The following is a 24712-nucleotide window of genomic DNA, read 5'->3' as shown; positions in this document are numbered from 1 at the left end:
AGCGGGCAGGGGCAGGCAGGAGCGGGCAGGGGCAGGCAGGGGTAGGGCCAGGGGCAGGCAGGGGTAGGGCCAGGGGCAGGCAGGGGTAGGGCCAGGGGGAGGCAGGGGCGAGCAGGGGGAGGCAGGGGCGAGCAGGGGGAGGCAGGGGCGAGCAGGGACAGGCAGGGGCGAGCAGGGACAGGCAGGGGCGAGCAGGGACAGGCAGGGGTAGGGCCAGGGGCAGGCAGGGGGAGGCAGGGGCGGGCAGGGGCGGGCAGGGAAGCTTCGCTCCCCGGCACGGGCTGCCCTACGTGCCCCTCCTTTAGCGGGAGGGCCGGGGCACCGCGGGCCCCTGGGGTGGGACGGGACCCCGGCCCCCCCCCCGGGCCGCCCCGAGGCTGCGGGTACCGGGGAGGTGCCGGGCCTCGCCCCCCGCCTGTGGGGACCGGGAGGGCCCCGCTCAGCCCTTACGGGTGTCCGGGGGGGCGAGCTGCCGCCGGGGCCTTCCTCCGGGTCCTCCTCCTCCTCCTCCTCCTCGGCCGAGGTGCTGTCGCTGCCCGAGTCCTCCAGCCCCGAGTAGACGCTCTCCTCGCTGTCCGTCAGCTCCTCGCTCTCCGCGGCGGGACGCGGCTGGAAGGGAACGGGGCGTCAGGACGGCGGCGGAGGCCCCGGGCTCACGGAGACCCCACCGGGACCGGGACCGGGCCGGGCCCCGCCGCCCGTCACCATGGCAACACCACCCTCACCCCCACCCCCCCCCCCCCGCGGGCGCGCGCCCCCACCTGCTCCATGGCTCCGTCCCGTGGCTCCGCGTGCGCCGCCGCCGGCCCCGCCACGCACCACGTGCACGCGGGTCAGAGGTCACGGCCCCGCCCCCCCATCCACACCCCCGGCCGCCGCCGCCGCCTTCCACCGGCCCCTCCCACCCCCCCCAGCAGCGCCCCACGCGCCGCCACCGGGGGAGGGGGAGGGGCGGGGGGAGGGGCGGGGGGGCCGCGGTCCCGGCGGGGGCGGGGGGGGGGATGGGGGACTCGTTGGGGAGGGGTCAAAGGGGAGAGGTGACTCGGCGTAACGCGCATGCGCACGAACCGCACGCAACGCTTCGCCGGCCGTCGGGAGGCGCATGCGCACGAACGGGCAATATTTTTCCGGCGAGCGCATGCGCATAGAGACTGGCGGCGGTGTCGGCGGGATGCGCATGCGCATAGGGGGGGCCGTTCCGCGGGGGAGGCGCACGTGCATAGGACCCAGCCGGCGCCTCGGCAGAACGGCGCGTGCGCAACGAGGGATTCCCTCCGGGGGGCGGGGTGGGGGGAAGCTCTCTGGGAAGGCGCATGCGCACCGCGCCGCCCAGCGCCCGGCCGTGACGGTAGCGCGGAGGAGGGGGCGTGGCCCCGGCGCGGGACGGGGTGGGTTCGCGCATGCGCACGGCGCCGCCGCGCGGGGGGCTTGTCTCGGAGGCGTCCCAAGATGGCGGCGGCCATGCTGGGCCCCGGGGGTTGCAGTGCGCAGGCAGCGGCCCGGCCCCGCGGCGGCGGCCGCCGGCGGCACTAAGCCCCGCGCCGCCCCCCCCGTCTCGGCCCGCCGCGGACCCCAACTGGCGGCGGCTTTCCGGGGGGGGGTGCCGGCGCGCCGCGGCCTGCCCCGGGGCCTGCAGCCGGGCCCTCAGGGCGCAGCGGCGGCGGCTGCCGCCATGGAGGGGCCCGGCGCGGCGGCGTTGGGCGCCGGCCCCGGCGGCAGTAACGTCCCCGCTTTCCTCACCAAGCTGTGGACCCTGGTGGAGGATCCCGACACCGACTCGCTCATCTGCTGGAGCCCGGTGAGTCCCGGTGAGGGGAACGACGCGGCCGAGGCCCCGGGGCTTCGGCCCGGGCGCGTCCGCGGCCTCCCCCGGGCTCCGGAGCGGCTTTCCCAGCCGCGGGCCTGGGCCTCGCTCTGTCCCGGTGCGTCCCAGCACGGGGGCGGGTTCCTCGCCCGCTCCTGATGAGAGGCGCTGCCCGTGCACCTCGTTACCCCGCGCCGCCGTGCCCCGGGGGGGGGGGGTGTGAGCGATCCCTGGACCGGAGCGGGGAAGAAGCGGCGGCCAGACGCTCCTCTGAGCGTTTCCGTGGTAGGAGATGCCCTGCGGCTTTTAGCCGTGTCATTATAACCGCCGCGCTGCTTTTCTGGCGCGTTTCTGCGGTGCTGGCCCGGGCTGTGGTCGCACCGGTCTCACGGGTCCCCTTCTGCCGCCTGCTCGGGCTGCCGGCGGAGCGTTGAGTTCTGTCTAAACGCTCGTCGTGTCCGGGGCCGTGTTTCAGAGGCACGTACATCTCTGGTGTTCACCCGAAATCAAAGGGGACAAGTTTTCTTGCTGTTCGGTTTGTAACCCGGCAGACCAGTTAAGTGGAAGTTCGTTCTCGGGGTACGCGGTTACTCGGTGTCCTGTGCTGCCTCGCTCCCGCCGCAGATGAGGCGTTTGCTACCAAGACGCTGAGGGAAGAGCTGCGCGGTAACGCTGTCGGAGCGAGGAGCGACTGTCGTGTAGAGGTTTGACTTCAGCTGGGAGCGCGGCGCTGAGGCGAGTGGAACTGCTGCTCGAGATAATCAAAACGTGAAAGATAAGGACCAAAATAAAAGCATAAACATGCTGGGAATGGGTTTTCCTAACCCTTGATCGTAGCTGCTCTCCACAGAGTCGAACCGTTTGCTTATCTGACTCAACGTGGCAGTAATGAGATGAAAGACCTGCGCTGTCTGTTTGCTGCAGATATCGCATCGCTCTTAACTTTGCAAGTCATCGCCGCTGAACCAGCGCCTCGTCCTGTTACTAGAGCAAACAAAGATTTAACGCCTTGCGTTTAATGAGTCTGCGTTCCGTTTTGTGTTGCTGAGACTCCCTGAGAAGCGGCACTTAGGGGCCGGGGACGAGCGGCATCGCCCCGTTCCCCAGCTCGGGGAGCTGCGGGGCGCAGACAGGTCGCCCTCCTCGGGGGCGGGCGTGAGAGGTGGCTTGGGGACGCTGGGAGAACTTTGGGCCTCTGTCCGACTGCAGATTCCCTGTTTGGCCGGTGTTTAAGTTAAGCTGTGCCACGGGGAATGCGAACTAATATCCATGGAATTAGTGTCTATATGTAAATCAGCAAAGAGGAATGTATACTTTGCTTGGAAAGTTGCCATCTTTACATTTTCCTTGCCCCAAAGATTTTTGCGAGTGTCCCGAGTGGAGGAGGGAAGAGGCGCTGGCGTTGAGCGGGCCAGGGGAGTTCCTGCCTGCTCACTTCTGTCCTGCGGCACGGTTTGCCGTCCCCCTTTCTTCATCCGGACCGTGTGGGTAACGTGATTACCCCAGGCTGCCCTGCCCCCCCAGCTGCCGTAGCCCCCCCCGGGGACAAGCCGGCTGCTGCTGGAAGGTGAGAGCTGGCAAAGGGAGAGTCGTGCGCTGGTTCGCATCTCGCGAGGCGGCGCGCTGGGCGTGCTCCCTTCGCAGCAGTGTCCGGGTACGTGTGCCTGCCCGGTGCTAAGCGTGCCATCTCCTGCGCTGATCGCTGAGGGTTAAACTGCCTTCGGTTGCTGCACCTTGGTTTAACTCCTTTAGGCTTTTGATGGGTGGACAAATCTTCTAGATCTTGGCAAGAGCCAAGGAAGCGCGGTCTGGAGGGATACGGCTCTTACGATTTATTGCTACTGATGATCTTCAGAGGCAGGGTTCTGCCTTTGTGGAACGACTCTGTCAGGCCATGAGCTCCTCGTTGTATTGAAAGTCAACGTTCTGCGAGTCGATGGGATCCGCGAAGGCCTGAGGAAAGATTGGGTCTTCCCCTAAGTAGTTCTCTCCCTTTTACTGTTTTTGGTTAACACAGACTGTGATACAGAACCAAAGTAGTTGATTATCCTCGAGCTTACTCAGCTAAGCAGTAGTTGATTCTTCGCAGCTTACTCTGTTTAATTCCTTTCTTCCAATTTCCTTTAACGATAGGTGGAAGAAATAAGCTGTAGGAGCTCGGGAATGTGGATCTCTGAGCGCTTGCAGTAAGGAAAGGGATCTTTTACGTGTGTTTGAGGAGAAATCATCTCAGTAGAAAGCAGGAAAATAAACATACGGGGGAGATAAAGAAGCAAAACACACTTTTTAAAAGTATATAGCTTCTGATTTGATTGCTTTTGAAGGCAAAGTCCTCAAATTTTATTTGTGATTCCTCAACACTTTTTTTTTTTTTTATAGAACTTTCTCACGCCTACAGCTAATGTTAATGGTTGAACTTCCCCCCCGGGCATAGTCACGGCACGTCCAAAGGGCGGGATGGCTTTTGGGCGCTGCCGATGTCCTCGGCGTTGGATGCCGTGACAGCCGGGTTTCTGCCCTGCCTCATCCGTAAATCCCGTTCCCTCAGGTGTAAGCTTGCCCCTTCCCGTTCGGAGACTCCCGGATTTGCTAGTGCTAGAGGCCTCTCCTCTCGGCTTCCCGGGCGTTTCCCAAGGGCAGGCAGGTAGAAATGCCTTTTCCTCCGTGTTTCGGATCAGTCGGTGCTTCGCACCCCCCCAGAGGAGCTGGTGCCCGGCCCAGTTGCGGGGCGGCACGTTTACAAGGCGGCTGTCTCGTAACGTGGCTCACAGGTTGTGTAAACGCTCCCCGCAGCGATGGCCTGCAGGCCAAAACCGTAGAAGAATTTGAGGAGAGTTCAAGGAGGGACGGGTTGTTCTCTTATAAAACACGAGGTCTGGGTGTCATTTGTGCCCTCGGAAGCGCCAGCGCTGCCGCTTGGTCGGAGGTTGCCGGAGGAGCTGTTGTCCTGCTCAGCCCTTTCCCCAGGCGCGGGACGTGGCAGCTCATGACGCGGCGCAGCGAGTCGTGGGAGCTCTGCGGCAGGTTTCTCCGTTGCACCAACCCAACTGGAGTACGTCTGGGATACAAACAACGTGACTAATTGAAGCCTAGTTTAGTTGTGACGTTATTTCGTACCGTTACCTCCCTCCCCAAAGCGTGCGCTCACCTCGGCCAGGAGCGAGCTGCTGCCTGGGAGCACAGACCTGCCCCGCCACCATCTTTGCATCTCTGCCGGCGATCGCGGGGCCTCAGTGAACAGATTCCGCTTTTCATCCTCCACGGGTTGGTTTGGTTGGTTTGTTTTTTTCCTCCCCTCCTGGATATTTTTCTGTTGAACTGGTGAGTTTTAGTGACTCATCCTGCGGCGGTAATAGGAAAGCGTACCTGGGGGTGGGGGGGAGGAGGGGGACAACCTTTGTTGGGGCAGCCACCTCTTTAAATTGGGTTAGTTGGAGGGTGGGCGAATCTCTGGAGGCCGGGAGATGCTCTGAGGAAGCAGCGCTGCATCGCTCTGTTCCTAGAGAACCTGCTGCTTAGGCATGTGGCTGCTGTCCTGGCTTGGTGGGCAGCTCCTGGGTTGACGTTGAGCCTTCCCGGCTGCTCCCCTCGTGCTGTTGCACTTCTGTTCTCGGTGAAGTGCGCTTGTGAAAAGCTCGGAGAATGGCCGAGCCGGGAGGCAGGGGGAGGAGGGGAAGGAAGCTGTGCCTGCTTTGCTGGCAGGACCTCGGCTGCTGCTTCGGCTCCTTTCTGTGGCACCTCACCCTGCCCGCTGGTGATCTGACGTTCTCCTTCCTCCGGGCAGCCCTGAGTCTCACCTGCATCCAGAGGGAGCTACACCGGGGAGCTACAGATGCGGGACGTGGTTTAGTGGTGGACTTGCTAGCGCTGGGTTAATGGTTGGACTCGATCTTAAGGGCCTTTTCCAACCTAAATGATTCTAAACTGGCAGAAAATTGGTTTTGCTTTTACTTCCATCCCTCGGGTGAGGGTGAAGGCCAGCAAAGGTGGCGTCAGCAGGGCGCTGGGTTGGCCTGACCGCCTGTGAGAGCGTGCCTTAGGGTGAAGGTCTGTGAGATAGCTGCCTTCATCTTGCAGCGGCTAGATACCGGTGGTAGTTTTGGTCCCTCCTAAGCTAAATCACCGAAGTGAAAGAGCCGGGCTGGGTCGGAGGGGTCCTGGGGGCTGCAACTGGCGAAGGCAAATGAGGGACGGAGCGAGACCTCCCTTTTCTTGCAGTCGTTACCTCTTTTTTGGCTGGCCCTGCGTCTCATGAAATCGTGCCTTCAGAGCATCCTGTTAGCGGGAAGGGATACGGGCTTGGGTGAACCAGCGCCCAGCGCTTTGCTAGCAATTACAGTACTCGTCTGGAGGGAACGTCAGGTTCAGAGCCATCCGCTCGGTTCTCTTGGGGAACGGGGACAAAAGAGGTGGGGAGGGAGAACGTGGCAGACCGTGAAGAAGCTCCTGACAGGGAGAGTTAGGAGGAAGCCGAGAAATTCCATATGCCACCCAGACAGTTGCTCTTGTCCAAGTCTTGAGCCTGAATGTAGAATATGCTGAGCTTTGGCTTGCGGAGCCTGAGCGTCAGTCCTTGTATCCGCAGTCTAGGTGTGACCCCCGCCCTGCTGCTGGCAAACCCATTTCTGCTGCAGCAGAAGCCCGATTCCCATACAGAAAGTCCGTGCGGTGGGGCACGGGGCACCCCAGCGAGGCCGTGGATCTCACGGGCGTAGAAGTGACCCTGAGGCGTGCCCTGATTTAGACCTGGAGCGGTGGCTGGGCTATTTGAGAGGGTGACTCAGCCTTGGAAAGCACCACACGTGGAACAGCCAGCCCTCCGTGGCGCGCTGGTCTTCAGCAAAGTGTGAGCGAGGTGCTGTTTCCATGCAGTCGTGTTTCAGCCTGATGGCTCTGTTAATGCTCCTGGAGAGCGGAGGGGAGCAGAGGGCGTGAAATAACCTCAGCAGCAGCAGCTTCTTCTGCCTGTAAACACGTACACGCTTTCTGCACAGCTTGCCAAACACGAGGCCAGCTCTCACGAGGTCAGTGCCGAGGTCCTTGGCTGCGCTAGGAAAATGACTCTTTGCCGAAACCGTCTGTCACCGCTTTGGTCCGTCAAGAGCAGGATTCCTGGTGGCGTAACTCTTGGTGTGCAGGAGACACCGCTGCCTGCCTGCCCGCCCTTCTCAAAGGCGGTGGTGTCTGGAGGCAAGGTACCTGCTGTCGTGAGGTATTGTATGGAACATCGCGCGTGGAGCTGGGAAGGAGGGATGCGTGGAGGAGTTACGGTACCGGCTCGCTTCTAACGAGTTCTGGTTTATGGTCTGTGAAAGTTAACTGGAAATGGAGGAATCGGAAGGAGGAAGGGTTTCCAGCTGCAAAGCAGCGAACAGAGAAACGTGAGGTTTTCTCTTATATCTGATCCCTCACGTGCACAGACGGTAGCACCATTCATGGGTTTGCTAGAGGCAGTTAATCCAGTGTGGTATAAAGGGTGAGGGTTTGTTAAATAAGACATTGGGCTTTTAATAAAATAAAAGAATAAAATTCCACCATTGTTCAGAGCTTTTGTGTTTTGAATTACTTCTTTTCTGTGTTTGCAATGCAAATTCAACATAAAACTTGCTCCTGTAAGCATGGCGATCAAAATACATATTTGTACAGGGCAATGATAGCTGTAATCAGGTTGGATTTCCGATCAAATTTAAATTCAGGAATATGTGCTTTTAAAGTGTCAGGGTTTTTATCTCAGTCAAGCTAAAAGGTGCGTTTAAAATCACAAAGCAAAGGTCCAGAGTTAGGCAGGAGGTTAAAGTAAAGGACTTACTAGGAGCTTCAAGAGGAGCTTCAATGGAAAAACTCTACTTAGAGCTGAAGAGTGCTGGGAGACAAAAAACCTGGAACTACTCTAAATGTTGCTTGGAAGGGGCTTTGAGGTGGTGATCCCAGAACCCCAGAGTGGTTTGGGTGGGCAGGGACCCCACAGCCCACCCAGTGCCACCCCTGCCATGGGCAGGGACACCCTCCACTAGCCCAGCTTGCCCAAAGCCCCATCCAACCTGGCCTTGACCACTGCCAGGGAGCCAGGGGCAGCCACAGCTTCTCGGGGCACCCTGTGCCAGGGCCTCAGCACCCTCACAGGGAAGGATTGCTGCCTCACATCACGTAATATCAGGACACGGGTGGCTTTCTGGGCTGCCAGCGCACGTTGCTGGGTCGTGCTGAGCTTCTCGTCCCCCAACACCCCAAGTCCTTCTCCCCAGGGCTGCTCTCCATCCGTTCCCTGCCCAGCCTGGAGCTGTGCTGGGATTGCCCCCACCCACGTGCAGGACCTTGCCCTTGGACCTGTTGGACTTCATGAGGTTCACACGGTCCCACCTCTCCAACCTGCCCAGGTCCCTCTGGACGGCATCCCTTCCCTCCGGCGTGCTGACCGCAGCACGCAGCTCGGTGTCATCAGCAAACGTGCACTCAGAGCACGGTAATGTGGTGACACATCGCAAAACGGACTGTTCAGATGGTGTCCTTTGAAACCTTGGCTTTCCAGGTGTCTGCCTCGGCCATACCTTCTCCCTCTTTAAAGAACTTCCCCAACTTTGTGAATACAGGTGACATTGCTTCTCCTCTTCTCAAACAGCACGGGAGCTCTTGGACCACTTCGAGGAGAGGTTCTCCAGTACAGGGATGTTTTTCTGGTGAACGCTGTCACAGTGCTCCTGTGCTGCCTTGCTCCACGCTCGTTAATGCCGGGCACTTCGTTTCCTTCCGGAGCAGCTGCTCTGCCTTGCTGTGCTCCGGCAGCGGCCGGTGGTTCTGACCACACGCTTCTGCTACGGGGTCACTTGGGTTTGGTCGCAGGACCCTGCCCCGCGTTTGCACCGACGCTGGTGGTATGTTTGTGTGGTGATGTCGCTAATTAAAATGATGCAATCAGGGTTCAGGGCAGCTTGATGCAGAGCTCAGAAACGACTTTATCCCAGTAGATGTTGACGGTTTTCCCCATTTTTCTACATTTCGTTCATCGAAGAGGAACAACGCTGTCGACTCTGCACATGGGACCTTGGTGTCAAGTGCTCGGGATGCCAAAATGTTAGTTGTCACTGGTGATAAGCACAAATTAATTATTTCAGTAGTTGATCTGCTGTGGAACTAGAAACTGTGACTCTGTTGGATGCCCTGGCAGTTACATCGATTACTGGATAAATGGATGCTGCTGCAGGCCCCGCCGTACTGGTTGGGGCATCCTCCTGCCCAGTATTCCCAGTTACAGGGGCTGAGGAGTTTTCTCAGCCTCGCTCAGCGAGAATTTCTGGTTTGACCCCCAAAGAGTGATTACTCCTCGCCCTTTTCCAGGTTTAGGACTCCCTAGCCTAGCCCACGAGGTCTCTGTTCTTGCCATACCACGTCCAGCACAGCATGTTTTCACTTTCAGTTATAATCACTGGTGAATGGCTAAATTTAAATCCCTTTGTATGTGCATAAGTTCCTCTTTTGTCTTTTTTTTTTTTCCCCCCATGAGCAACGTATTTTTCACAGGCTATATTTTCTCTTACCTTTACTATGTTTTGTAAATAAAAGTGCAGATATCTTTGCTCGGCTCCAGGCTCTAATCTACCTGACTCCAGGAACTGAAAATGTGTTACGACTGACACAAGATCCACAACACCGGTGAAGAGCCAGCAAAAAAAGAAGGGAAGTGTGTTGTTTGAAAATGCTTTTGTTAACTTTGAGGTGCAGTTACTGGCTGGGCTCCTCCAGGTTGGTTGGGTCTCTCTGCTGATGTTCTTCCCATGATGTCGGTGTAAAAAAGGAGCTCTGTGTGAAGGGAGACGGAGCGGGAAGGTGCCAGCGTCACAGAGCTTATCTCGCAGGGGGACTGGGGTCAGCCCCGAAAAAGCAGCAGTTAGGAGCGGCGTGACCCCACTGGTATGAAATGGAAGGTCATGCCGGTGAGTCGCTGTCTTCTGGGAATTCATGAGTTATGCCCGCAAATAGTCATTTCTTTCTTACAAATTTGATCAGGGTACTTTTCCTGCTTCAAAACCAAAACCACTCTTTTAGGCTTTTTTTTTTTAATGCGTGTGCGAGCTCCGTTACCTGATGTGGCTCACGGCGTGGTTCCCAGGAGCCAGCCGGGGTTTGGCAGCACCGTGTTTGAGTCGGGACTGAGCACCTTTAGCTGGTACGTTGACATAGTTTAGCAATATGACACCATGGTCTGAAAGTCCTGTTTCCTTAGACCAGCAAAAAAAAATGGCTGGGGAAAGATAAAGTGGGATTGTGTGAGTATGAACAAAAAATTGTAAGTAAAAAATAAGGAGGGTTCTGGGTCTGTGGTCTGGTAGGCTTGTGGCATCAAGAAAGGTCCCATCTCATCCTGTGCTGTGTGGATGAGGCTGGGCAGGGAACGGATGGAGAGCAGCCCTGGGGAGAAGGACTTGGGGTGCTGGGGGACGAGAAGCTCAGCACGACCCAGCAATGTGCGCTGGCAGCCCAGAAAGCCACCCGTGTCCTGATATTACGTGATGGGAGGCAGCAATCCTTCCCTGTGAGGGTGCTGAGGCCCTGGCAGAGGGTGCCCCGAGAAGCTGTGGCTGCCCCTGGCTCCCTGGCAGTGTTCAAGGCCAGGTTGGATGGGGCTTTGGGCAAGCTGGGCTAGTGGAGGGTGTCCCTGCCCATGGCAGGGGTGGCACTGGGTGGGCTGTGGGGTCCCTGCCCACCCAAACCACTCCGGGGTCCCGTGATTCCATGAGGAGCACGGTGCTGATCCTCCCGCTCTGCTAGCTCTTCCCGCGCAGGATTTCTCCTCCCTGCCTTCCAGGAGCACTGTGTGTAGAGGGAGCTGGCGATGCTCTGCCACGCTTGAGCAGAACGGGGCCGGTAAGCTGAAGAAACGGTGTTGTGGTGAACAGCGACAACAAAATATGGGTCTCTGATCGGTCTGTTTAGCGGATGGCTTGTCTGCACTTGCCAGAGAAAGGCCTAGTGTTGATTGACGGCTTTGACCTTGGTTCTGCCAGCGCTGTGCCCACAACAGAGGGATTTCCTGGTGGAATCTGCTCTCGGAACACCTCCTTCCTGCTCTGCTGGTGTCTGGTGCTTGGTAAACCCGTGCAGTTTCACCTTGGAGGTGGCTTGCGTGATGTTCCCTTGGATATGAGATCGTCAGCTCCACACAGGTTGGTTCAGATGGTTTTCCTGGAAGCTGGAGCTTGTCTCTTCCCCACTATTCTGCGCGCACGAGAGGGCTGTGGTCAGACCCCGGGGGTGACGGCTGTCTAACAGCGGTGTGGGTGAGCTTTATGGAAAATCAGTCTTCAAAAAGGCAAGTTTCAAATCTCCGTGCCAGAAATGGCGACCTGTTAGATTTTTGGACCGGAGCCGGATTCTCTTCCCATCGCGCCGAAGCTGGAAATAGTGCGGTGATCGAACGTAGCTTTCGCAGAATTGACACCAGCACGTGCTCTTTCTTTGCAGTGGTAGGGAAGGAGAATTTCTTTACTAGAATTACATGACTTCTTTCCCAAACGTGGTGTGAAAAGTCTAAACAGTTTCCTGCAGAGGCGAACATGTGGCCACGGAGGTCTGGGGTCATCTTGTGCAGCCTGGATTCCTGAAATGCAGGTTCTAACAGCGTGGTCCCTTGAGCAGCTGAGCCCGTGTGAAGATCAGCCCCTCCTCGTCCTGCTTCCAGCGCTTGTCGGATGGGCTGCGGACTGGTTCAGCCCTCAGGAAGCCCCTGTAAGGTTTCTGCTGCTGGGTAAGTCGGATCAGGTCTTGGGGAAGAAGGCGAGAGGAATCTGTGGAGCATCCTGGTCTGTGCAAGGGGGTGCGAGTGTGCAGCTGAGAGCAAGGGGAAGGGGAGGCAGGACCACGTTTTGGTTACCGGATGCAGAGGTTCTGCTCATCCTGCCTTATCCATCCTGAAACTATGTATGAAGATGTGCATAGACCCCAGCTAGCACGCAACCCAGCTGTGCCGGCCGTCGCAAGTACCTTGAATCCAGGACCTCTGGTCCCGTCATTGGACCGGCCTGCTTCTACTGCCACGGCTGGTAGCGACTTTGCACACTGAATTTTTGTACTTCTAGCCAGAAGAACGTTAAGTATTCGCAAGGATAGGCATCACCATGTGGCCTTGCCTCCCCAGCAGCTGTAACAGGACGGCGTCCTGCGTCCGGCTGCAGGCACGGTCACCCACGGCGTCGTACCGCTGGGTGGTGTGGAAGGTGACACGAAGGCTGGCTTTCGCTGCGCTAACCTCGGCAGTTCTGAGCACGTGGTGAGGGTACTTCTGATTGTGTCGCTCGGGTTCTTGCTGCTTGGGTCGAGTGACTTCCCGACCACCTTCAGCCCGCCTTCTCAGTCCAGCGCCGGTGCGGTTAGCAGGTGGGTCCCCCCCTTTTTGCTATGTATGAAGGGCGTCTTCTGAACAACAGGTTGGGCGCTGATAGCAGAGAAGTTTCTTTTTTGTGTGTTAAAAGGTGTGGCTTTCAACACTCGTTTCTGCTGGAAAATGAGGCCGGTTCACGTTGCTGTGAGGCAGCACGTCCGTGTTTCTCTCGAAGCAGCGTTTGGATCTCCCTTTGTAGCAGCACAGGGTTGTGGGCTGCAAATGTGACTATGCTGGGGAACTGCTCCTGGTTACAACTAACGAGACAAAAAACTTGGATCGTGGACTAGTGTGGGTGTGAAGGGGAGCCCACTTCTGGGGGGCTGTAGTCGCAGCCCTGGCTCAGAGCAGGATCTGCTCCGGGGTCGAACCAGGTTGCTCGGATCCTGACCCGAACTTGCTCCTCTGTATCCCGGCCCCTTGTCGGTGAGGTCCCCGCTCGCCCCTGCCTTACAACTCTGCTCTGCTCCTGTCTCTCCTCATCCTTGCTGCTCCCGACACCCCGAAGCGGTCTCTTCCCCAGGCTGAACAAGCCCTTCTCCCTCAGCCTCCCCTTTCCAGACACCCCATCACCACCCTGGTGACCCTCTGCTGAATTTGCTCCAGTTCATCCCTGTCTTTGCGATGTCGGGGCCCCAGACTCTGCACGCTGCCCAGGCATTACTCAGCGGGGGATAATCCCTTCCTGCGATGCGCTGCCTGCGCTCCCGTCCTGCCCAGGTTGTGGATTCCTGCAGCTCTTGGCCCTTTCCCTCTCGCAGGGACGTGCTGCCGGCGCACTCAGCTCTGCCTGCCGGGACCCCCAGGTCTTCTGCACAGCCAGGGCCAGGCTGGACAAACTGCTTTTGGCGTGGTGAGACAGAGCGGTGAGCGCCGGGCTCTGGGAGCTGGCGTGACCGAGGCCGAGTTTGTCACAAAAGTCACTGTACGTGGAACAGGAGGAATATGTGTTTGGGAGTGGGATTCAGGACACCCAGCGAGTCTTCTCTGGCCCCACCACCGTGCATTTCAGCCAGAGGCGTATTAATCCGTGAGCAACCCCTGGAAGAGGAACCAGAACCACAGTTTCGCTCCCTCCTTGGGAAGCATCGCCGTTGGACCGGGGTTTCACCTCGGCTTTCCTTGCTGGTCCCTGGCAGTTGTGGCTGCGTCTCCTGGGAAGCCACCAGCCGTCTGCCGCTGAGCCGGCTCCTCGGAGCAGGCCGTGGTGCAGGAGGTGTCGGCCTCTTCCCCTGCGAGCTGCGAAATGTCTCTGACGTTATCCGTACGTCCCGTGAGAAGCCCAGGGAAACCCGTTCTGTCTGCGCCGGCTGCTTTGGGCAGGCAACAAGTGCGCTGCTGCGTAAGCCTGCGGGTGCTTTGGTTTGGTCGAGCTTCTTAATGTGTGCAAACACCGAGTGACCTGGAGGGATGGATGAAGGCTCCTGAGCCGGTCTGAAGGCTCCTGAGCCAGTTTGGATCCTGCCGCACCAGCACCGGTGCCCCAGGCTGCGGTTGAGTAGTCTGTGCTTTGGCTGTGCCAGCGAAGGGTTTGTTCTGTCCGTTGTCCTGGGTTTCCAAGGCTTAAACAAAGTCGCTGTACTGCTGGAGAGGCGCGAGGAACGTCTGGTTAATCTTCATGGCTGGGACGTAAGAGAATTTCCTGGGACTGATCTTGCTCTCAGCAGTGGCAGAGCCAGAAAGTTCCAGGGGTTTTTTTTTCCTGGTTCGTTTTTTGTTGGTGTTTTTTTTTTTTAATATCTCAGATGATAGCTATAAAGGTTTTCATAGTTTTAATGATCAGATTTAATCTGGAGTTTGACAGTTGTTGAATCTCATGCTAGTCTCACAAATTTGAACATTAAGTTTTAAAAAACAAAGACTAATATTGTAATCCTATTTTTTTAAATACCAGCCATCGCTGACCAGCTTTCATTTTGGAAGGATTTCATTCTCTGGTGCGACTTCGTACGACTCCGATAACGTGACTTGGGTTTTGTGCGAGTCGCGGCCTTGCTGCTGTCCTGCCTCCGGATGATCTCGCTGCGCAGCGACACTTGCTCCGTAGGGACCAGTGTTTCGTTTCCAAAATAGCTCTGGCACGTCAGGTGGTGGGAAATAGTATCGAACCTCGTATTTGTCACTCTAAAGTCAGTATTTTACTGGATTTTCCTGCTTATTTCACAGACTTTTAAGTCTCTTATGAACTGAATTGACCAAATATGTAGAAGATCTTAATTTATACTGTAGAAACAAGATTTTCCTTCTATCTTGACGCAGCGGAAAGCGACCCAGCTCCGCGGTGCTCTGAGCTGAAGCCAGCTTAGCGTTGGGCTGCAGAGCCGTCATGGGCGTCAGAGCTCCAGCTCACCTGGGCCTGACTGCAGCCCTTTCCTTAAACTTTCTGATTTTCTATTACTTTAAAAAAAAAAAAAAAATCTGTTCAGCAGTACATGAATCGGAAATGATGACTATTTGAAATCACTTTGCGGGTTCTGTAGAAGTTTTCAATAGATAGATGGAAAACTGATGGCCCCGTCGCTTCTGGCCCGTTATCTGCAGAGGAGCTGGGATGTGGTGGTCAGCGTAGGACAGGGCGTGATGGGATTCCTCAAATCGGCGTTACGGGGAGGAGGGAATGCCGGCGAGTACTTCACTGTATACTGCCCGGCGTCTTTAAGTTCCACATGTAGCGTGGAGGCTGGCAAGGCAGCAGCCCGAGGATGGGGCTGCCGTGCCGGTGGAACTGTGCCCAACCGTTCCCGACGGATTCACGGGGCAGAGACGAGAAGCTGGCTGTTCAGAGGGAGGCGGTGAGAACAGGCACGCTCAAAGATTGCTCTGGACATTGAGGTCGTTGTCGTGTGACGTGGTCTGGCAGGAGGAGCAGAAGGTACAGAGCAAAATTTGGGCGCAAAACCTCGAAAGCGTAGGAGTGTGTCGGGAGCTGGGGGGAGCCGGGGGGGTTCAGGGCAGCTCTGGGCCGGGGCTCGCCGTGCTTCTGAAGGGGGGGGTCTGCAAAGGGCTCGTATCCGTGGGCAGCTTTACCGTTCTCACGTTCACAGCTCCGCTCGTAACCACATGGGAAGAGGCTCACAGCCTTCGTCCTCAGCCCCGGTCTGTCATTTCTGGCCCCTCAGCCATTCAGCGCCATCGAGAACTGATTAACGACAAAGTTTGAGCAGGCTATTGCATTATAGAACTACTATGACTTCTGTAAGTAGAGCAAAAAAGATGTTTGCTAAATGCAAGAGCCCTTCTGTGGTCTTAGTTCTGAAAGGGGCGTTGAGGGTTGGAGCGTCCTGCTGCAGAGCGCGCGTAGGCAGCAGGGGCAGAAGCAAGCGGTGTGCGGCGGCTTTTGAGCAGCGCCTGGCCGAGGAAGGAGACTTTCCCACCCCAAGCCTTGCCGTGGGCTGACCCTGGCTGGGCCCAGGTGCCCCCCAAAGCCGCTCTGTCCCCCCTCGGCTGGGCAGGGAGAGGAAATGTGACGCAAGGCTCGTGGGTCGAGGTACAGGCAGGGAGATCACTGGGCAATTACCGTCACGGGCAAACAGACTCGACTTGGGGAAATTAGTTTAACTTATTACCAAGCAAATCAGAGTAGAGCAATGAAAAATAAAATCGAATTTTAAAACCCCTCCCCCCACCCCTCCCTTCTTCCCAGGCCCAACTTCACCCCCCATTTCTCTCCCTCAGGTGTGGGGTCCTCCCTGGGCTGCAGGGGAATCTCTGCTCCCCACCATCATCATCGTCATGGGCTGCAGGGGAATCTCTGCTCCCCGCCATCATCCTCCCTGGGCTGCAGGGGAATCTCTGCTCCCCACCATCATCATCGTCATGGGCTGCAGGGGAATCTCTGCTCCCCACCATCATCCTCCGTGGGCTGCAGGGGGACAGCCTGCCTCACCATGGTCTTCTCCACGGGCTGCAGGGGGATCTCTGCTCCTGCCTGGAGCACCTCCTGCCTCTCCTCCTGCGCTGCTGTCGGTGCGTGCAGAGCTGTTCCTCTCACATCACCTTACTCCTCTCTCTGGCTGCAAGAACTGCTCCTAGGTGGTTTGGATTTTCCCTTCTGAACTCTGTTACCCCAGAGCCGCTGCCACCATTGCTGATGAGCTCGGTCCTGGCCAGCAGCGAGTCCATCTCGGAGCCGGCTGGTGTTGGCTCTGTCAGACATGGGAGAAGCTTCTGGCATCTTCTCGCAGAAGCCACTCCTGTAGCCCCCCAGTACCAAAACCTGGCCACGCAAACCCAATACAAGCCTCAACTTGGCCGCTTTTACTCATCAACTGACTTTTCTTCCCCAGCCCCAGTTTCAGAATATCCTTTGGGAACACCTCCTTTTTTGTCCGCCAGAAGAACAAATGGTGTCTCGAGCCTGCGAGGCTTTGCCGGAGGGGAATGGAAGAGCAGAAGGGTGCCGGCACAGACATGGGGACCTGGAGGATGCAGTGGGTGGGCAGAGTCCGTCTAGACGAGCAGCGAACGTGGTGCTGGCCAACACGTTGGAAACGTCTGGTGTTACAGGGCTCGTTTTGACTTGGTGTTGTCCCCTTTTAGGGAGACCTGAGGCTTCTGACAAAACAGCCTGATCTGTGCTAAAATGTTTGATGCTGCCTGAACTAGACTTGGAACACGTCAGGATAAAAGTGTACCAAAATTACACAAAGTGTATTTAATTTACTGTCGTAACTTTTGTACTACTTTGTGAAGAGATCTGCCCGCATTGTGTCTTCCCTTTCACGGAACCCTGATAACCGCTGAGAAGGTCATCAGAAGGACATGGAGCTGTTGGAGGGAGTCCAGAGGAGGCCACGGAGATGATGCGAGGGCTGGAGCACCTCTGCTATGGAGACAGGCTGAGAGAGTTGGGCTGGTTCAGCCTGGAGAAGAGAAGGCTGCAGGGAGACCTTAGAGCCCCTTCCAGTCCCTGCAGGGGCTCCAGGAAAGCTGGAGAGGGGCTGGTGCCAAGGGCAGGGAGGGACAGGCCAAGGGGAATGGCCTGAAGCTGCAGGAGGGGAGATGGAGATGGGATGGGAGGCAGCAATCCTTCCCTGTGAGGGTGCTGAGGCCCTGGCACAGGTTGCCCAGAGAAGCTGTGGCTGCCCCTGGCTCCCTGGCAGTGTTCAAGGCCAGGTTGGATGGGGCTTTGGGCAACCTGGGCTAGTGGAGGGTGTCCCTGCCCATGGCAGGGGTGGCACTGGGTGGGCTGTGGGGTCCCTGCCCACCCAAACCACTCCGGGGTTCTGGGATTCTCTGAAATGGTCCAACAGCTGCGCTGTCCCCCTGGCTCCCCCCATTAACACGGAGCAGGTTCCAGCAGGCAAAGCGAGCGGTGGTCCAAGGGACTTGGGGGGATTATTCCATCCCAGGGAGCCGAGATCCTTGTGTCTGTGTCCCCCACCAGTGAGGGACAAGGGGTTAGAGCAGGAGCCCCCTCGTCCCCGTCCTGCAGCGTAAGCCATCACCCCAAGAAAGATGCTTAACCTCGTTAGTATACACTGTTTGATTTTAAAAGGAGCGTTAATGACCAACTGGTCTGACCCGGATGGTTTGAAGCACTTTGGAAATGGCTCTGAAGAGGAGAATAACTAGAGCCATAGAAGTACACGGAGAAGGGATAAAATAGAGATAGATTTACCCAAACTTGCTTGTGCCTCCTCTCTTCTGGACACAAAATCCTTTTTTGGATAAAGGAATTGGGGCAGACCTAATGTGTCTGGACTTCCACAAAGCATTTGATACTCTGCCGCATGGAAAATCAGGAATGAAAGCGGAGAAGCCAAGGATTAATGTAAGAATTGTGGAGGAGGGACTGGCCAAAGCAGAGAGGACCAAGGGTCTGCGGAGAGGTCATGGCAGAGCTGCTCGAGGGTCAGACCTTGGAGCAGCCTTTTTTAGTGCGGTTCTTGTAACGGCTTTGGCACAGAAGCGTGCTGAGGAAGTTTGCACCAAACACCGTTGGGCTTTGTTAGCACAGCAAAGATTTGGGGTGCTGCGCAGAAGAAACCAGCCGACCTTGAGAACTGGACTAATTGAAATGAGGCTGAATTTGGTTAATGCCTGTTCAGGCTTGGTTTAGTCCTAACTGTGCAAATAATCCTGTCGCTTACGGACAATTTAATTCAGCTTGGTTTCCCCGTAAACCTCTCGCGTACCTTAGACCTCTGCCTTTCTCTGGAATGGGATGCAAAGACTTTTACTTTCTCATGGGTCACCATCTTTTGGGGAGACTGCTGGTGCGCTCCCTTCCTTCCTTGCCATCTTTCTATGGCAAGTTTTGCTATTGGAATCGACTCGGAATACTTGGAAGCCTTGGGTAAGGAGTACAGGACCTGAATGAAAACAAATACTCCAACGCAGGTGAATCCTGTGAAGGTGGAGTGACCATCCGTGGACCAAAAAGCCCAAACTCCAAACTTCTAATAGACCTTTCAAAGTCTGTTGTGGGTTTGGGGTTTTTTAATGCTCTTAATTCTTTAGGATTAATGCTACATTGAATTTGCCCAGTAACTTTAAAAGCAAGACATCTGAAAATCAAGTCTCAGGGATATTTGCTCTGATACTCTCAAGTCAGTTCAGCGGACCTTGGCCTCGTCTTTTCCCTGGAGGTCCGTGCAGGGATGTGGAGACCATCTGCCGGCGCTCGTGGTGTTTCGCTGTACCACTCGTCTGACCCGGCCGGAGTTTGCGGGCGCTCGTGGTTCTGCATTCCCCTTGTTGCTCAGCGAGGGGGCTCTTCTGGTGCGGCACAACCTGGCTTAGTTCTGAAGTCGCAGCCCCTGCTCGTGAAGGTGCTTTCACTGACTCATCGTGGGAACTGGGGGGTTCTGGAGGCACCGTCCCTCTGCCGTCGTCTGGGTGGTCTGGCCTGGCCCCGCCGCTTTTCCTTTGAACCGAGAAGTCTGATTGCTTCACCGCCGTGCAGTGACTTGTCAGCATCTCCTCGGGCTTGGCTCTCCTCTGGCGCTCCTGCCAGCGCTGTGCGCTGCTGGGACGTGGGATGATATTAGCAGGAGCAGGACTTCGTCATGGAAGAAAATCCGGACTGTAAAATGCATTCAGAGTTCTTGTGTCGCTCTGCCAGAATGAAAATCCCTTCTTTTGCTGTTTTGCAGATGCTTATGTTGACAATATAATTCCTGCTCGGCGTGCCAGAAAGGTAATAGAAACCATACTCGATAAAACGGCACACAGGCCTGAAAGCTAAATGTGATGTGATCCTGACTGCTAGTTGAGATAGTTATAATAGTCAAAACAACTAGTTATTCTTGGCGTGCACTGTTCTGCTTGATAAGTTGTTTTCCAAAATCCTACAGGCGAAGTATGTCCGGGTTCGGAGGGGCAGGAGTCAGCTCTCAGCTGCCCTGGACCTCGCCTGCCGTGTCTGCGTGGGCACGGCGAGCTGCCCGAGACGGGCAGGACACACGTCGCTCCTCGCTGGTTTGCGGATGTTGATGTTTAAAGCCAGACCGGCCTGGTTGTCTTCATTCGCTGGGACGATCATTGGCTCTTGCTGTAGATAGGAGAGCAAGTTAATTGGGACAAGTTGGGGAATTAATAGATTTGCAGTTGTGCAAATTGAGGTTCAGTCTCTGTACCCTGCTTAACGTCCGGGGTTGTATTTTTAGGTCTCTGGGGAGTTGGGCTCTGCTGGTTCTTCCACATCAGTAGCTTGGTCACAGGGACAGACGCTCGTTGTTCTTCTGGGCCGAGCGCAAGGAAATGGGGTTTAGCCCCGTTGGGGAGAGCGCTGCTGTGGGCTGAGCTGAGGCAGCGACGTGCGCAACGCTGCATCGGGTTGTAGCTGAGGTCCCTCTGAAGCGTGTTCCTAGGAGCTTGCGTTGGTCAGACGGTAACAACTTCAGCCGAAGGTGATGAGCTACATCCTTACGTGCAGCTGCGGGGTTCCACGACATGGGGCCGTTGCTGATCTCACCCGCGGCGACACAGAAGTTACGTTTGTTTTGAGGGCTTCTCTCTGTCTAACGGTGGTTGATAATGTTTCCCTTTGTTTTGTTTTTTTTTTTGACAGAGTGGAAACAGCTTCCATGTGTTTGACCAAGGCCAGTTTGCCAAGGAGGTGCTTCCGAAGTACTTCAAACATAACAACATGGCCAGCTTTGTACGGCAGCTCAACATGTGTAAGTATCTTCTGGGCAGCTCGAGGTGCAAAGACTAAAGCTCGTCCTCAAGCGAGGCTTCCCTTTTCTGCCCAGGTTTACCGTAGGGGTCGTTTCCTTGAGTCGGAGCGTCGGCTAGCTTTGCAGTCGCTTGGGTTTGGGGACCAGGTGGGAGTTTTAAACTTGGCCTCCGCTGAAGGGAATAACAGCTTCTAAAACTGGAAACTTCTGCTAGGCAGAAAGGCCTTCAGGCTCTTGCGCTTCTTTTATCTTGATGTTTCCTGATTATTAGCGCAGGAGTTCTGAATGCTTTCCTTGCGTTCGCCCTTCGTTAACATTTGTGACGGCGCTCTGCCATCCTGTGCCACGGAGGAGGACCTTCTCTGGAACCCTTCCAGTGAGACACCACCGCCACGTGTGACAACTTATTCGTTTCCTGCTCGCTTTCTTGAGGGGATGTCACTGCCAGCATCAGGTAGAGCAGGCATGGACTGAACTTGCTCTTCTGAACAGCAATTATTTAAAAAAATAAAAATAAAGCCCCATAGAATCACAACAGAACAGGGCTGGAGGGACCTCCAATCGTTTAGTCCGATCCTCTGCTTCAACTACCTCAGTGGTGTTCCTGCTGACTTTGCATCCAACCTGGTTTTTCCAAGCCTCCAGTAATCAAGATTCCATAAGTTGGTCAAGGAAACGCTGTTAGCGTACAGATAGTAAAGGAGTGGAGTTGATTGCTGAACGTCTAACCCAAACCTTCCCAGCTACAGTTTAAATCCTTCGCTTCTTTCCTATCTGCTGTGGACATAAAGACATTTATTCCTTTTCCCTTTGTGTCTTTGGAAACTTGATACCTCTCCTCAGTCCTCTCTTTTTTTTCTTTTTCTTTTTTTTTCTTTTTTTTCTTTTTTTTTCTTTTTTTTCTTTTTTTTTATTTTTTTTCTTTTTTTTTATTTTTTTTTGTTTTTTTTATTTTTTTTTTTTTTTCTTTTTTTGGGGTAAACAGCCTGGTTTTTTAACTCTCAGAGGTCATTTTCCAGCCTTTGATCCTCTGCATTCCTTTCCGAACAGACTTTGTTCCATCTCTCTGCTGAAGCGCGGTGGCCAGCACTGGTTGTATCACCGGGTGGGATGAAAAGAGGAGTTGGTGTGTCCCAGGCCGTACTTCGGTGCGTCCCGCGATGGCACTGGCCTTTTTCTCAGCAGCGTGACATTGACTTTGACCTTCAGCTCACAATCCATGACAGCCTTCAGATCCCCTTCTGTTCAGCTACTTTCTACCCAGTGGTTTTCCCTCCCGTATTTCTTTGGTTTTATTCCTGCCTGGGGAGTTGTACCCTCTGTTTCTCAGAGGGACTCCCGTTCCACTTGTCAGAACCCCTCGGAGTCGCAGTCCTGGCTTTCAGCACTTGCAGCCCTTCCCAGCGGTGTTTTATCAGCCAGGTTCGCAAACCTGCTCTGTCCCGGCCCTCACGCCGGTAGGGAAGGCGCTGAACAGGACTGGGCCACGCTCTCGGGCACAGCACTACGAGAGTCTTTGCTACCTGCTCCCTGGGTGAGGCTTTTTCTGCTGGGTTGACGCCCGTGTTCTATCAGTTGTATCTTGTTGATCTTCCTGCTGGGCGTGCTGTGGTTGAGGCGTCTGCTGCTTTTCTGTTGCTAGAGCTTGCTGCCCTCTCAGGGAAGAAAACTAAATTGGTTTAACCTGACCTTTTCTTGTCTTCTGGGGGTTTTTTTATGTTTTATTTTGTGTTTGGGGTTTTTTACTTATGCGCACATGTACGTGAAAAGTGGCGCCTGCTTGCATAGCGCTCGGAGAAGGCTCAGGAGTTCCCAGAGAATCAGGGAATACTCCCATTTCCCGTCACAGCTGAGGAGAGGTGCGCACACCCGAAATATCAAATCCTGCCAGGAGAAGAAGGATCTCTTGCCTTTGGAGGGAGGAGGGTGACGGTGCCTTCCACAGCCCATGTTTCAGGTGCCTTTAGTACTTGTGTGTCCCGGAATGCTCCGCAGTAGGATCAACCGGAGCATGAGCTTGTAAAATAAGGCAGAGGCTCCTCTCCGCCGGACGCGGTGGTGAGTGGGGCATAGGAACAAGCTGTCTGCTGTGCCCCCTCCCTGCCTGCAGCGTTGAAAGGGACGGGGCGACGGCAGCGTCCCGGGTGCCAGCTCCTCCTTTCGGTAGCGGGGAACAGAATCAGGTGGTCAGACAAAAGCAGATCTGAGTGATAAGGTGTTCTATTAAAAGAGGGAGGAAAAGAAGCGATAAATCCCCAGGACTGGAGCTTCTTTCAAACCGCACCTTTCCCAAGGGGTTCAATATTTCTGAAATAAACGTGTTCTCATCAGAAATGGAACTGAGATTTTTTTTTTCTTAAGACCTCAAGAGTCGGGTTCTCCATAAAAAAATTCCTGCCCTCAGTGTAACTTCCATGTTCGGGGGTTTATAACTTCTTTTCTATGCTTAATCTGTGTTTTAACACTGATCCTGTTCTCCCCAGTCTGTGCTATAGAGGCTTTGATTTGCTTGAATTATAAAAGGGATTTCATAGCAGTTTGAGGATTTTGATTTATTTTAGAGTGACATGGCATATATGTGTCCAAACTTGAAAATGAATTCAGAGCTTGTCCCTATGCTGCTTGTCCCGTTTGCTTGGAGAACAGGGATTGCTAGGGGACAAGTGGTAAAGAAAAAGCTGCCCAAAATGGAACGTGATTTTCTATGCTTAGCTTTTTGGGATTTGCTTGTTTGGCTTCTAGTGCTGCTCTGCAGTGATTGCTGCTCTTCTCAGACCGCTTCATGTTTAGCAAAATTGCGTATTTCCGTGTTAACCTGTTCACGGGGAAATTCGCAGTTTGTTATCCTGGCTGGGCGAACGGTCCAGCAACGTGAACTGTGCCTCGAGCCAGCTCTCGGGCCGCCGCTCCAGTGGTGCTGTTCCTGTGCAAAACCCAAGCGAGGGGTAGGAACTCCTCCGGAACCGGTGTCCCGCGGCGTGTGCCAAGGCTCGGTCACCCCTCTGGGCGCACCCGCAGGCAAAATCCTGAGATCTGCTGCGAGCGGAGATGGGGGTTGTCTCTGGGGACACCTCCACTCCTGTTCTGGCGGTTGTACGAGCAAACGGAACTGGACGTGGTGTTTCAGGACGCCAGTGGAGGACTGTCCACAGCGTTTGCTGTTCTGACCGAGTATCTCCGTGCTACTAGTTCCCTGTCCCCTACGAACTGAGCAATATTCTTTTTCTCCGTGCTCCCTCCTTCGTGGTTTGCCAAACTTCCACCGCTTAATCCTCCTCTTACCCTTCGGATGTGCGAGGAAATCGAGAGCTGCCTGACTGTGGAAACGCTTCGAGATTGATGGGTGCGTTTGTAGCTGCTCTTTCCTGCCGGCAAAGCAGGAACGTTCTGGGATTATCCCAGAGACGTTGCTTCACGGCAGTCTGCTCGGCTTCCTCCCCTCCACGCAGATCTGCATTTACGTTTTGGCTGCGGGATCTTGCGATAGGCAGGAACATAAAGGCTGCCTTTCATACACCTCTCACGTGGAGGTTATGTCGGGGATTAGCCGTACCGCTCCAGATGTGGGCTGCAGAGAGCATTCCGATGGCGTTAGAAAGGATGACGTTTTCATTACCTTTCAACACCCGCTCTTTGAGTAGCTGTGGGGCACATTCTGTGCTGCGTGACCGGGGCCTTTTGTTTTTAAGGATCACTCGAATAACTGAAAACTGGCTAATATCACAACAGTAATGTGTAATTTCTCTAAATCACTTTCTGCTGCAAGTGCAGGAAGTTTTTTTTTTGGTTGTTTTTTAACCACAGCTGCAGTCTGAGCACCTTAAGTAACACTCCTGATTTATCCTGGCGGTTTACAGAAATGCTGCCATCCAAAAATACTTTGACACTCTGTTCTTGAGCAGCTTTTAGGTGTTTTAAGTACATCTGAAGACTTCGGTGTGTAACTTCTGCCTGAACTGCTGAGGCAGCACTTTCAGCCTGCCGTGCCCTTCCCTTCCCCGTGCAACGGAGGAATCGCACCGTCACCCTCACCAGAGGGTTGGCTGGCTGCCAACAGAATAACAGAAGTGGTGCTTGTCACGGAAGTTTTGGGGAATTCTCTGGAGCCAGCGTGTTTTTAATGGTCACGTATTCGAATGAGAAAAACTACATGGGCTTACAGTTCTCAAGGTAGAGTGTTAAAAAAAGAAAATCTGGGGCTTTAGTGTATAGGTGAGTAGATCGGTAACTAGAACGTCTACTTCAGGTCTACTAACCCTGTTTGCAGAGAGCGTCGGCTCTGTCCCAGTCGTGTCGTACAGCTCACTTAGGAAGAAGTTTTCTGGGAAGGCTCCGAAGCCTCTGGGAGGCCATTTATTTACCTTCTGCGCCTCAGGGTCTCCTTTCCTGTACGAAAATTGCTCCTTGTTT

At 55.2% G+C, this 24712-nt stretch overlaps 3 protein-coding genes across 5 annotated transcripts in view; 2 read left to right on the top strand and 1 right to left on the bottom strand.

Moving 5' to 3' along the window:
• Positions 1-897, bottom strand: part of BOP1 (BOP1 ribosomal biogenesis factor) — a 65953-nt gene extending 65056 nt beyond the window's left edge. The window contains exons 1-2 of the mRNA XM_075743005.1: positions 762-897; positions 451-609 (exon numbers count right to left, since the gene is read on the bottom strand). Coding sequence (XP_075599120.1) covers positions 451-609; positions 762-770 — 168 coding nt within the window. The 5' untranslated portion in view covers positions 771-897. The remainder of the gene's footprint in view (positions 1-450; positions 610-761) is intronic.
• LOC142600269 (casein kinase II subunit alpha-like) overlaps positions 1-24712 on the top strand; it is a 170977-nt gene that overhangs the window by 67873 nt on the left and 78392 nt on the right. The window lies entirely within an intron of this gene.
• HSF1 (heat shock transcription factor 1) overlaps positions 1415-24712 on the top strand; it is a 66870-nt gene continuing 43572 nt past the window's right edge. For 2 of the 3 annotated variants that reach the window (XM_075743017.1, XM_075743015.1), the window contains exons 1-2: positions 1415-1798; positions 20194-20302. In XM_075743017.1, coding sequence (XP_075599132.1) covers positions 1673-1798; positions 20194-20302 — 235 coding nt within the window. In that variant the 5' untranslated portion in view covers positions 1415-1672. The remainder of the gene's footprint in view (positions 1799-20193; positions 20303-24712) is intronic. The other variant, XM_075743014.1, reaches the window with a different exon arrangement.

This window comes from Balearica regulorum, chromosome 2, assembly GCF_011004875.1.
Source record: "Balearica regulorum gibbericeps isolate bBalReg1 chromosome 2, bBalReg1.pri, whole genome shotgun sequence".
NCBI lineage: Eukaryota > Metazoa > Chordata > Aves > Gruiformes > Gruidae > Balearica > Balearica regulorum.
Note: the sequence above shows the minus strand (reverse complement) of the source record. Positions and strands in the feature narration are given on the sequence as shown.